Source organism: Coregonus lavaretus (assembly GCF_964263955.1).
Source record: "Coregonus lavaretus genome assembly, contig: HAP1_SCAFFOLD_640, whole genome shotgun sequence".
NCBI classification, from domain to species: domain Eukaryota; kingdom Metazoa; phylum Chordata; class Actinopteri; order Salmoniformes; family Salmonidae; genus Coregonus; species Coregonus lavaretus.
Window position 1 is genome coordinate 167,593 of NW_028161204.1, and position 12,433 is coordinate 180,025.

Sequence of the window (12,433 nt, forward strand, 5' to 3'; positions counted from 1 at the left end):
CATTCATTATAATCATTCACATTTCCTGTTACTGCAGGATTATTTCCCTGCTGTGAGAAACTGGTAAAGAAAGAAAATAAAACATATGTTTTTATTGTCACATACACTGGATAGGTGCAGTGAAATGTGTTGTTTTACAGGGTCACCCAGAGTTGTATGGCGCCCCTGGAGCAAATTAGGTTTAAGTGCCTTGCTCAAGGGCACTTCGACAGATTGTTCACCTTGTCGGCTGGGGTATTCGAACCGGCGACCTTTCGGTTACTGGCCCAACGCTCTAACTGCTAGGCTAGCTGCCACCGATCTGTACATTACACACACCGCATCCGTGAATTCAGAACAACGCAAACTCTTGTGTACATTCGACTGTATACATCCCATTTACTTTGAAGACAATTAGAAGCAAAGGTATGAAGGTCATGTTAATAACAGGTTGTTTAGGGGAAGGGGAGACAGTCTTTCTATTCAAACCATTGTTCAGTTCTTTATGCAAACTATTACAACACAATAACTTCACCACTCTTCAACACAAGGCTGGAGCAGGGATGTCGTGAGAGAAGAGGGAGACAGAACAGATTAGACAGCTGCATTGACAGAGAGAAAGAACATCAATATTTACAAGAGAGGGAGAGAGGGAGAGAGAGAGAGCGAGAGAGAGAGAGAGAGAGAGAGAGAGAGAGAGAGCAAGAGGGATGGGGATTGAGCGATACAGGCACAATAACATGCAAAAAGAAAAAAGGCATAAATTATCAACAGCCACGTTACATGCAAGGTGTGAGTCTGCATTCAAACAGGGCCAAGTCATGTGATAGATGTGGTTGAGTCTGATCAAATCAAAATGTTTATCTGCCATCTTTGGTCCATATATGTTTGAGCAGTGACACAACGATGGCTTGTTTGTAGGGAGTAGGTCTGCACACCCACAACGGCAAACATAAGCAGACTCTCACGCATTCAGAGGTGTCAACCGGATCAGTCACTTTCAATGGAGCAGTACCACTCAGACTTAAGGACTCTCTCTCTCGGTCAGACATCTCCGCAGTGTGTTCTGTACAGTATTCTATGATAAAAGCACTCCACTGTTTTCCCAGCACCATCAAGTATAGCAACACCAGATGAATATCTAATTCATGAGCACCTAGCTTATGCATATCCAGCAGCACCATATAATTTAACCCCCTATGAGCCTCCTGCATATCCAGTAGCACCATATAACCTAACCCCCTATGAGCCTCCTGCGTATCCAGCAGCCCCATATAATTTAACCCCCTATGAGCCTCCTGCATATCCAGCAGCACAATATAATTTAACTCCCTATGAGCCTCCTGCATATCCAGCAGACCCATATAATTTAACCCCCTATGAGCCTCCTGCATATCCAGCAGCACCATATCACTTAACCCCCTATGAGCCTCCGGTATATCCAGCAGCCCCATATCATTTAACCCCCTATGAGCCTCCTGCATATCCAGCAGCACCATATCATTTAACCCCCTATGAGCCTCCTGAATATCCAGCAGCACCATATCATTTAACCCCCTATGAGCCTCCGGTATATCCAGCAGCCCCATATCATTTAACCCCCTATGAGCCTCCGGTATATCCAGCAGCCCCATATCATTTAACCCCCTATGAGCCTCCAAAGTTACCCTGCAAAGGTATCAACAGAGAAGGAACAGAAGAGGGACAGTGTCAACAACACTTGTTATAGTAGACTAGAGGATGGATGAGGAGGTATTGTCCAGATTCTGGATCACACCATGTTGACATGTTGAACACACTGAAGTGAGAAAGAGAAAAGAAAAGCTGTTTCGACCAGTAAGATGACAGGGAGGAGGAGAAGGAGGAGGATCCAAGGGCTGTCTCGACCAGTAAGATGACAGGGAGGAGGAGGAGGGGGGGATCCAAGGAGGGGTACCGGTGATGCATGAAACACAATTTCACTTGTTTGAGAAAGATACTGTGTGAACAATGAGAGAGGTTGGACGACCTGAAATGGACAACAACACAAGCCTGTATGTGTGCATCCGAACTCTACCCAGATAGGAGATATTAGATTATACATCACCTTAGATTTCATAATAACTTAGATTTCCAGGCAATTTAGATCACCTTATATTTCACAACACTTTATATTTCACAACACCTTGTATTTCACAACCCCATATATTTCATATCAACTAATATTTTATATCACCTTATATTCCGTATTTGGTCTTCCACAAGGTCCAGAGGGCCGCACTGAAAATGGGTTATATTTCCTCACCGTCAAAATTGGCAAAAAAAATTGTCCTCTATCCATCCTGCCTGACTGTCTAGCTTTCATTTAGGTGATTATTAGCCAGCTGGACACAGTCAAGTGTCTGTATGAATGTAGGTCCATTATAATTTCTACACAGTTTCGATTTGGTTGTAGTCATTTTAAAGTATACTGTGTCCCCCCCACTTCCAAAGTTCCCAATAGGCTACGAAAATAGGCTATGAAACATTGAGATATGGATTTGCACACATTTATTCAACTTCTCAAAAAACATATGCTAGGCCACTTGGACAGTTGGTGAAGGAAAACGGTTGGCAGGGAAATGGTTGACAATGTGACAGTGGTGTAACAGTCTGCAGAGTAAACATGGGTAACGGGTTGCCATGGCAAAGGCGTCCCAGCGGTTCCACAGGTCCAGGTGTTGGTTGCCTTCGGCGATGATGGTGAGTGGGGTTCTAGAAGTCCAGGTGTTTGTTGCCAGCGGTGCCGGAGCCACAGCCTGAGGAGCCCACCATGACTGTCCCTGTCAGCTCTCCCCGGCTCACACGACTCACTGTCTCTGACAGGTCTGGAGGCAGATGTAGTCTCTGTACACAGAGAGAGGAGCGACAGAGAGAGGGAGAGAGGGAGAGAGCGAGCGAGACAGAGAGGGGAGATGGAGAGTTTAAAAGAGAGGGAGGGGAGATGGAGAGGGTAAAAGAGAGGGAGGGGAGATGGAGAGGGTAAAAGAGAGGGAGGGGAGATGGAGAGGATAAAAGAGAGTGAGGGCAGATGGAGAGGATAAAAGAGAGGGGGAGAGAGACATTATTTCATTTGTTGACGGAAACACATCAACATAGACGGTGGCACTTTCCACTCCAGTGATGTTGTGGTCACAGAGAGCCCATGTTGGGTGTAAATCAGGGCTCTCCAACCCTGTTCCTGGAGAGCTACCGTCCTGTAGGTTTTTACTCCAAACCTAATCTAGCACACCTGATTCTAATAATTAGCTGGTTGATAAGTTGAATCAGGTTAGTTACAACTGGGGTTGGAGAGAAAACCTACAGGAGGGTAGCTCTCCAGGAACAAGGTTGGAGAACCCTGGTGTAAATGGTATTAGCTGCTTCAGTATTCCCCTCTGCTCAGCATGGCCGGGGTGGAGGAAACCTGCTAGCGTGTCGCTAAATACCTCAGAGAGATTTAGCTCTGTGACAGCTCAGAGGGGACACGGTGTGTGTGTGTGCTTTGTTAAAGTATGTATAGAGTAATGTGTATGTGTGGGATTGTATGAGTTTATGAATTTGTGTGGAGTGTGTGTGTGTGTGTTAGTGTTTTTTTAATATATTTTTTTTATTTCACCTTTATTTAACCAGGTAAGCCAGTTGAGAACAAGTTCTCATTTACAACTGCGACCTGGCCAAGATAAAGCAAAGCAGTGCGATAAAAACAACAACACAGAGTTACATCTGGGGTAAACATGTGTGTGTCTGTAACACACTTGACTAGGGCTAATACCGGAGTCATTAGAATCAAGCCCTTTAGCAGCAAGAGTAACTTCTTCCCCAGCAGGGCTAATCTGTGGAGCGGCCTCGTGCCAACAGAACAACACAAAGACACTAGGCTAAATGAGGCCTACTGACGTAAAGCCTCAACGCTAACAACTCAACAGGCTAAGAGGGGCTGCCCTGGTCCTCTCGGAGGGTCAGAAGAGTGGCCGTCAATGGCACTTCAGGAACAATGTGAAGAGGAGGTGATGAGTCTGCCCAGTGTGTGTGTTTTGGTATGAAGTGTGTGTATGTGGGGTGGAGTGTGTACGGACTGGGGCTGCTTCTGAGTATCTCTGGGCAGTAAGTGATGATCTCTCTAAATGAAGAGAGATTGTGTGTGTGTGCTATCAGAGTTTATGTGTACTGGGGAAATGAGTGTGTGTATTGTATGGTGGGGAAATGTGTGGGATGGTAGTGGGGCGCTCTCCCCAATAGAACCTAAACCCCTATAATTTACCTCAGGGGGAATCTACTAGACATCCGAAACCCAGTGGTCCATACCTCCACCCAGCTCTCTTAACCCCCTGTGCCTGCCCGACACTCACCCCCTCCAGCCACGCAGCTTAAGGAGAGCCTCTGTCCTCCCAGAGATACTCATCTGTCCTCTAATGACGAGGTGTTTGGGTGCAGGGGTTAACAGCATCACTACACAAGGAGATGACTTCCCACTCCACAATGCCCCTGGGGGTGGACATTCCACTTGGCTACAGCATGGCTAATTATCAGTGGTTCTATATTTAGGGTTTATAGTTTTATCTGATATGGCTTATTTTAAAGTAACTTCTAACAAGCTTGTACCATTGCTGTTGCATGCAACAAAGTTTGTACTGAAATGTTTCCTTTCTACATATCTATTATGAAGGGTATTGAGATCTCCCAAATGCACTTTTGAATAAAGTTGGATTTAATGGGATTCTCAAGCCCCTCCCCCTCCAGCAGCTCCTAGGTCAGGAGTCAGACTGTCACCTGGACAACTGAACCTCTCCTGTCTGGTGAACACGTCTCCCCTGTGTTGTAGCTCCTAGGTCAGGAGTCAGTCTGTCACCTGGACAACTGAACCTCTCCTGTCTGGTGAACACGTCTCCCCTGTGTTGTAGCTCCTAGGTCAGGAGTCAGTCTGTCACCTGGACAACTGAACCTCTCCTGTCTGGTGAACACGTCTCCCCTGTCAGACCATAAAGGTACACCATACCAACGACCTGTGTGTCTGACAGGCAGCTGGAGGAAAGAGGAGGAATCAGAGCTAGAGGTTATCTATGGGCAGGTAAAGCCTGGTTGAGCCTGGAGACTATAGATGAGGAGCTAGAGGTTATCTATGGGCAGGTAAAGCCTGGTTGAGCCTGGAGACTATAGATGAGGAGCTAGAGGTTATCTATGGGCAGGTAAAGCCTGGTTGAGCCTGGAGACTATAGATGAGGAGCTAGAGGTTATTTATGGGCAGGTAAAGCCTGGTTGAGCCTGGAGACTATAGATGAGGAGCTAGAGGTTATCTATGGGCAGGTAAAGCCTGGTTGAGCCTGGAGACTATAGATGAGGAGCTAGAGGTTAATCTGGAGATGCTCAAGTCTAGAGAGGATGTTGTTAAGGCCATGCTTAACCTAAGGTGAGGGAGGGTAAGGACAGATGATGCCTACTGGTAGTGCCTCCAGAAATGTGTGAAGGTCATAATCCATGGTGTCAATTTAGCAGGATTAAGGTCATTCGATACTGACTAGATTAAGTTATCTGGATTTGACTAAGCATCAAAGCACAACCCTGATAGATAACAGGTTGTCAAAACATCAGTGATACGTTGTCTTTTCTTTTCAGTCCTACAACACACATCCACATCATGCTACAGGGCCTCCATATGCCTCCACCACCCCTGCCAAAACCTTGCCTGCGTGACCTTTCGTGTCTCCAGCTCAGTGGAGTGTGATTGAAAAAGAAAAACAATGCATTGATTAGGCCAGGACTCAGCCCTGCTAAGTGCCCAGCAGCGGAACCTGGGTAGAGAGAAAATCAATGACATATACATCATTCCTCAGTGGGTGAGGACAGAAAACACATCACACCGTTGTCTGGCTGTCAGACACCTACGGACCTAGATACCTGCCTGGTGTGTGTGTGTGTAGGTGTGTACTATGTGTGCGTGTTTGGGTTCAGGGCTAGCAGACCCCCACTGAGCATGTGCGAAGCGGAAGGTCAAACCAATCCAGAAGAGCTGCTCAGCTCCCCTAACCTTTGAGTTCAGGGGCAGACCAGAGCAATCGATGGCGAAAAGAGAAAGAGGGAGAGCGTGCTAACAGCCCTCCCTGGGGCCTCAGTGACAGCAGGTCTGAGAAGACATCTCAGACTATCAGAGAGGTGACAAATCTTCCTTGATCGAAAGTTGAAGTGACCCTAAATCCATGCATTCACATGGCAGTTACAAAGACACTGCTGGAACCTATTGGTATGTGGTACCTACAGTATTAATATAGATTGATAGTGTAATTGCAGTGTAGTTACACACATTGTTACATATAACTCACAGCTGTGATATAACTTCCCATTAAGAGAAGTCTATGTGGTGATATTAACAGAGTATTGGTCAGTGGATGAGAGAGTGTCACACAGAGACAGACAGACAGACAGACAGACAGGAAGGCTCTCTCTAAGCCCGTTTATGACCACCACACACCATGATGAAAACAAGGACATCCAGAAAGCCCTCCCAGGCATGGGGTGTGTGAGGTTGTGTGTGAAGTCATTCCCTGTTGCCTGGCAACCCTCAGGGGGGCGGAGAAAGAGAAGGGAAGAGGAGGATGGGGGTGGGAGTGGACGGACGGACGGACGGAGGGAAATAAGACCAATGCCTGGGATGGGGACGGGGGAAGTGTGTGTGTGTGTGTAGAGAATGTGTGTATGTGTGCTAGCTGGTGTATGCATGCGAGTGTGTGTCAGCTAGAGTATGTGTGTATAGTGTGTGTGTGTGTGTGTGTGACGTGGGTGTCCACTCCCCCGTGGCACGCAGGGTAAAGGTCCCTGGCTCGGCGCTGCTCCACAGCCACAGGGGCGACACTGCCAATGGGGCGAGGGGGTGACAAAGCCCCAAACGAGCACTAAGCACTTCAAATGAGCCCTCGGGGGCAGGCCCAGAGACTGGCTTTGCCTAAGAGGGTTACTAATATCACCCCACAATGGACAAAACCCCACAGCTTATTACACCCCTCCTTACACCCTACCAACACCCCAAGCCTCAGCTACTTATGGGAGATGGCGTTCGACAGTGGGCATAGCTGGTCACTTTGGATAACAAACAGCGGGTAGAAGACAATCTCATAACAAAGCATTTGAGAGTAGGAGTGCTGATCTAGGATCAGTTTAGCTTCCTTTAGATTATAATGAATGAGACGATATGGACATGGGGGGGGATCCTAGATCAGCACTCCTACTCTGAGAAGCTTTATGAATATGGGCCCAGGGATTGCGTGTGAAAAGGAGCTGGGCTAGCATTGAAAGCAGGGGGCAGAAAAGTTATCCAACTTAAGGACTTGTTTGGGGTCTAAGTGTGTTTATATCACTTTATGGAAGCACATAATTTCCATGATCAAAATATATCTGATTTACCCCAAACAGAGCTTAGAGGGAACCAACCCGCTCTCACAAAGCAGCCCTCCATCAAAGACATTCCGCGGGCGGTAACGCGCTGCTAAGACTGCGGTACTAGGTGCTAATTTAACGAGTAATTCCATCCACATGAATTTTAGCCACACTTTGAAAAGGGCCCGGTGTGTGTGTCACTGTACTGCTTACAACTCTGGGAAACCCAAGACCTAGTTGGAACATGACGATTGGTCGATCGGTCAGGGTGCTCCAATCATATTAGCAGATGTAGGAACGCGCCCAGGGAAACGACACGTTATTTACCGTAAACACCTACTTAAGGGACTTAGAACGTTTGGTTTGTACTTCCAAGAACATATTAGCAATGTTCGTGTCACTTGCAAATTGCAACAAGCATTAGGAAACATGGATGATCCTGATACTAAATCAGCCATTGAAACTATTACTAATGTGAAAATGCAATCTTAGCAGTCTTAACACTAACCATTTCATCAATTGGAGTTAGGAAAGTTGGAGTTGGGAATTAAGATTAAACAGTAAACACACAATATTATTCCTAATAACAGAAACAAAACAGAAAGGCATTCCAACAACTGAAGAATATTTGTTGTCTTCGTAGGGGTAATTCCACATTCAAGACGGAGGTGGTGGACATAATTCTACAGTAGGAGTAGCTTTGTTCAGTATTCATGAAAAACCACACTGGTCATATCATATATCCAAAACCAATTCCCTTCTCCTTTTCAACATTGGGCTGCAGTGCAGCCAGTGTAAAATATTGGCTGTCCATGACACCAGTCCAATATCCCTCCCATTCCACAACCCAATCTGTCCTTTAGGTCAAGGGTCAAAACCGTAAGAGAAAGTCTGCCAGCTGAAAACGTGTAGAAATGTCCCAGTCAGTCAGTCAGTCACCAGACTTGTTCATTCAGCCTCCAACACCAAATCACCTCCCAAAACCTTAATCCCTTACTGCTATAGAGTTCCACTACATTGTGTGGGAAAGCATTTGTCAAAGTTAGAGGAAGCAGTACTAACTCCGACTAACTCAAACCCCACATAATCAGGTGACGTTCTTTTCTATTTGAGGGACAAACTATCGTCACATTTGCAACGGCAATTTCAGAGAATACTTCCGCTGGCCAGTCAGAAAATGTAGAAGCAGCTCTGAAAAAAAATCCCATTACGTTGGTAATTCTAGCCCACCTTGGATATAACAAAAGCTGACGAGAAGCTCTGCCTTCCTCTTCTTTTGTGCTGGGAGAGAGAGTGCAACATGATCTCCGGCCGGTCGTGGCCTCACAACAACCCTACGACTGGGGACCTTTTACCTCACTGTGGTTTGGCTCAGAAACCACCTTCTTCTGAGAATTCTATCATGTATATAATATGTGTAAATACAAAACCTTTGTTGTTTTATTTCTGTTGTAAAAATGTTACGTTCAGCAACGGAGGTGGACATGACAGTGACTAGCTAACTATGAGCTATTGGCATATTGAAGCAGGTGGGTGAGACAGAGAAACGGAGAAAGAGGGGGCAATTCAGGATGGATCTTATGTTTCAGTCATGAGAAGACGCCACACCCTTTCTCTAACTGGACTGAAGGTCATCTATTCTCTGTGTCACCTGCCTGTCTGAGTGACCCAAAATAAGATCAGAGACAGGCAAAGACAGACGGACACAGCAATGTTGTTGTATGCATCACATTATACTTACACAGAGAAACTGAAACCAAAAAGGTCCATAATGTTACTTGTAGCACCTTTAATAGTAGACAAGGTTTGGATCTGAGCTGGGTCTTGGTCAGGTCCAACAGACAGAGACACAGACGGAGACACAGCAACAGGCAGAGACACAGACGGAGACACAGCAACAGGCAGAGACACAGACGGAGACACAGCAACAGACAGAGACACAGACGGAGACACAGCAACAGGCAGAGACACAGACGGAGACACAGCAACAGCCAGAGACACAGACGGAGACACAGCAACAGACAGAGACACAGACGGAGACACAGGAGCCACGCCTCTTCAGCTCAGTAGCTAATGCTTCAGACAGACAAGGCAGAAGGATGAGCTGGGAATATTCTGGGGGTAATTATAGTCACGAAATTCGAATGTAAAGGGATGGGACTTATTCTGAACAAACTATTCCATTGAATTCAACTTGTTAAAACAGGAAACTGATGAGATGCAATTATTTCTGGAGGGTTTTTAATTTCAAATGGAATGTTTATTTTTCTCTTGAGTAGGCCTCACTTACGCTCCATGCCTCTGAAATGGAAATGGAAGACAAAAAAATTGCATCGGTTGCAAATGCAGACACATTTGTCCTAAACGTTGATCATGTTCCTGAAATAAGATTCCTTAACGATCACAGTTGTGTGAAAAACCTGCCTGAGGCAGCATGAGAGATGTAACTAGTAGTGCAAGAGGGAAGACAAAGCACAACAAAAGACAATAACTACATCATCACCACCATCACCATCACCATCATCTCCCCCTACACCAGGCATCTGGCTGCCCGCGGCCCCCCTTTTGAAGGTCCTCGAATCAATCTCAGTCGGGGTCCCAACTTACTGTTGCCAGTTACAATAGTAGAATACACAAGGTGCAATTTAGAAATGTGGTTATACATCAGCAGTTTCTCTTGTTATGCCAGTGACTAATAAGTCAGTCAGTTAGCCTATGTCAGGTAACATTTTTTAGATTGCTAAATTAGTTTAGCGGCCAGCTATATAAACTTGTTGTTATTTTTTTTTTTTTTTTTTTTTTTTTTTTTTTTTAGCTATCTTTGTTATTATTTGTTGTTATTTGTTATTAGTCCCATCCTTCAACTCTATTCAATACCTCCCATCTATCTCTTAACACCATCCATATAGGATTTCTATTTGCCATATATATTTCAACCATACTGTGATGTTTTACAAAAGTTCTGAACCTTTCTATTCTCATTGCTTCTACAGATTGTGAATTAAAAATAAACATTTTTGCTAAAAGTATTATTATATTATTGATTGATTGACTATGACTTTTCAGATCACCCAGTAATGCTATCTGCAAGGTTAGTTCCAGGTAAATATTGCAATCCTTTAGCCATTCCTGGACCTGTGTCCAAAAACAAGCTACAAATGGACAGAACCAAAACAAATGATCTAATGATTCTATCTCTTCACAGCAAAATCTGCAGAGCTGGGAAGATTGTATCCCCCATATAAATAACATTCTATTGGTAGCAAGAATTTTATATAATAATTTAAATTGAAAGATTCTAATTTTTGAATCCGGTGTCGTTTTGCGTGTCAGTTCATAAACACTATGCCATGGGATCGGTACGTCAAAGATCTCTTCCCAACTATTTTGCAATCTATATGGGACTGCTGTCAATCCTTTGGTCCTTAAGTGAAACTGATATACTTTTTTATTTATTAACCATCATCTCCCCCTACACCAGGCATCTGGCTGCCCGCGGCCCCCCTTTTGAAGGTCCTCGAATCAATCTCAGTCGGGGTCCCAACTTACTGTTGCCAGTTACAATAGTAGAATACACAAGGTGCAATTTAGAAATGTGGTTATACATCAGCAGTTTCTCTTGTTATGCCAGTGACTAATAAGTCAGTCAGTTAGCCTATGTCAGGTAACATTTTTTAGATTGCTAAATTAGTTTAGCGGCCAGCTATATAAACTTGTTATCATACTCGAATTACCGGCCGGTGGGCCCCCATTTATTTTCTTAGTCAGTCTCACTCAGATATCTTAAAAACTGCAAACATTTTTCTCCACCCCCTATGGCAAAATGAGTAGAATTGGATGAAATTCTATGGATGTGAGTAAGCAGACCCGTGAGCAACTGCGGCCCCTCATGATGAGTTCAGAATTGTTGTGGCCCCCACCCTCATCAACGTTGACCATCCCTGTCCTACAATATCCTCTGGGTTCCTCTGGCCAGCCCCATCAGTAGCTTTGAGGTAGATAGCTCTGTCAGCAGCTTTAAGGGGGAGCGCAGCATCGGGCCATTTTTAGCTGCTTTCAGTTTAGTTTCATTTCTTTTTAGATGGCAGTGCTAGCTTTGACCTTGGGCAATATAGTGTTAGGGGGCAATGGGTGAGAGTATGTTGACCCCAGTGGGGGAAGAGGAGGGGGTGACGTTGGCGTTATGGATTGGGGCATAGTCAGCGGGTGGCCAGGCAGACGTTGGACCCTGGGGTGACATGGCGCCCACGGACGGGCAAGACGGGGTGGAAGGGGGTAGAGGGCGCCGGGTACAAACACGTTTAAGTGTTGCCTTCACTTCCAATAGGCCCATAGAAGAGAACATGGCCGCATAGGTTATGACAGCATATCTGGGAGACCTCTAGCCTCAAATACACATTTTAACCATCAAACTAGGACTTTGATACCATAGTACTGTATACAAATTAAGAGTAACACAGACACATCTGGTATGCACATATATCCCTCTGTATTCTAGGAATGTCAGACACTGAAATCAGTACTAAGGTTTAAAATGTCTCTGTATTAAACGATAGAGCGAAGACTGTAAAAGCTTGGACATCATCTTACTACCCCACACATCAGGTCAGTCAGTAAGCCTGTGGATAGCTTAGTCTCAAACACCACTGTTGGACCATAAATAATGTAACCAGTTTCAAAGCCTTTTGGCCCTCTAGGTGAATTCACATGGATGCCAATGGATCATGCTAACATGCCATAGAACTCAATCTCCCACAATGCATCATCTCAGGTTGTGGGTTCAGGATGCCTCTGCCCTCTGATTCTCTCTCACGGCATCAGTCACCATGAATGAAATACAGGGCAGATTTACTAGGGCTGTTTTATCATAGCTTATTCATGCTTTTCAGTGCACACATACACACACACTGACCTCGGATGTGACAGAGTGGTATTTACAATGTGAATTCACTGAGCTGACTCGTGCAACTTGGCCTTCCTAAAAAACATAATCCCTCCCTCCATCTCTCTCTCCTCCATCCATCTCGCTCCCCTCCCTCCATCTCTCTCTCCTCCATCCATCTCGCTCCCCTCCCTCCATCTCTCT

The 12,433-nt window shown here is 45.3% G+C and overlaps 1 protein-coding gene across 1 annotated transcript in view; it reads right to left on the minus strand.

Moving 5' to 3' along the window:
- Nucleotides 1-2,485: 2,485 nt before the first annotated feature.
- The window catches only part of elp4 (elongator acetyltransferase complex subunit 4), an 88,055-nt gene continuing 78,107 nt past the window's right edge, over nucleotides 2,486-12,433 (minus strand). The window contains exon 10 of the mRNA XM_084195561.1: nucleotides 2,486-2,844. Coding sequence (XP_084051687.1) covers nucleotides 2,713-2,844 — 132 coding nt within the window. The 3' untranslated portion in view covers nucleotides 2,486-2,712. The remainder of the gene's footprint in view (nucleotides 2,845-12,433) is intronic.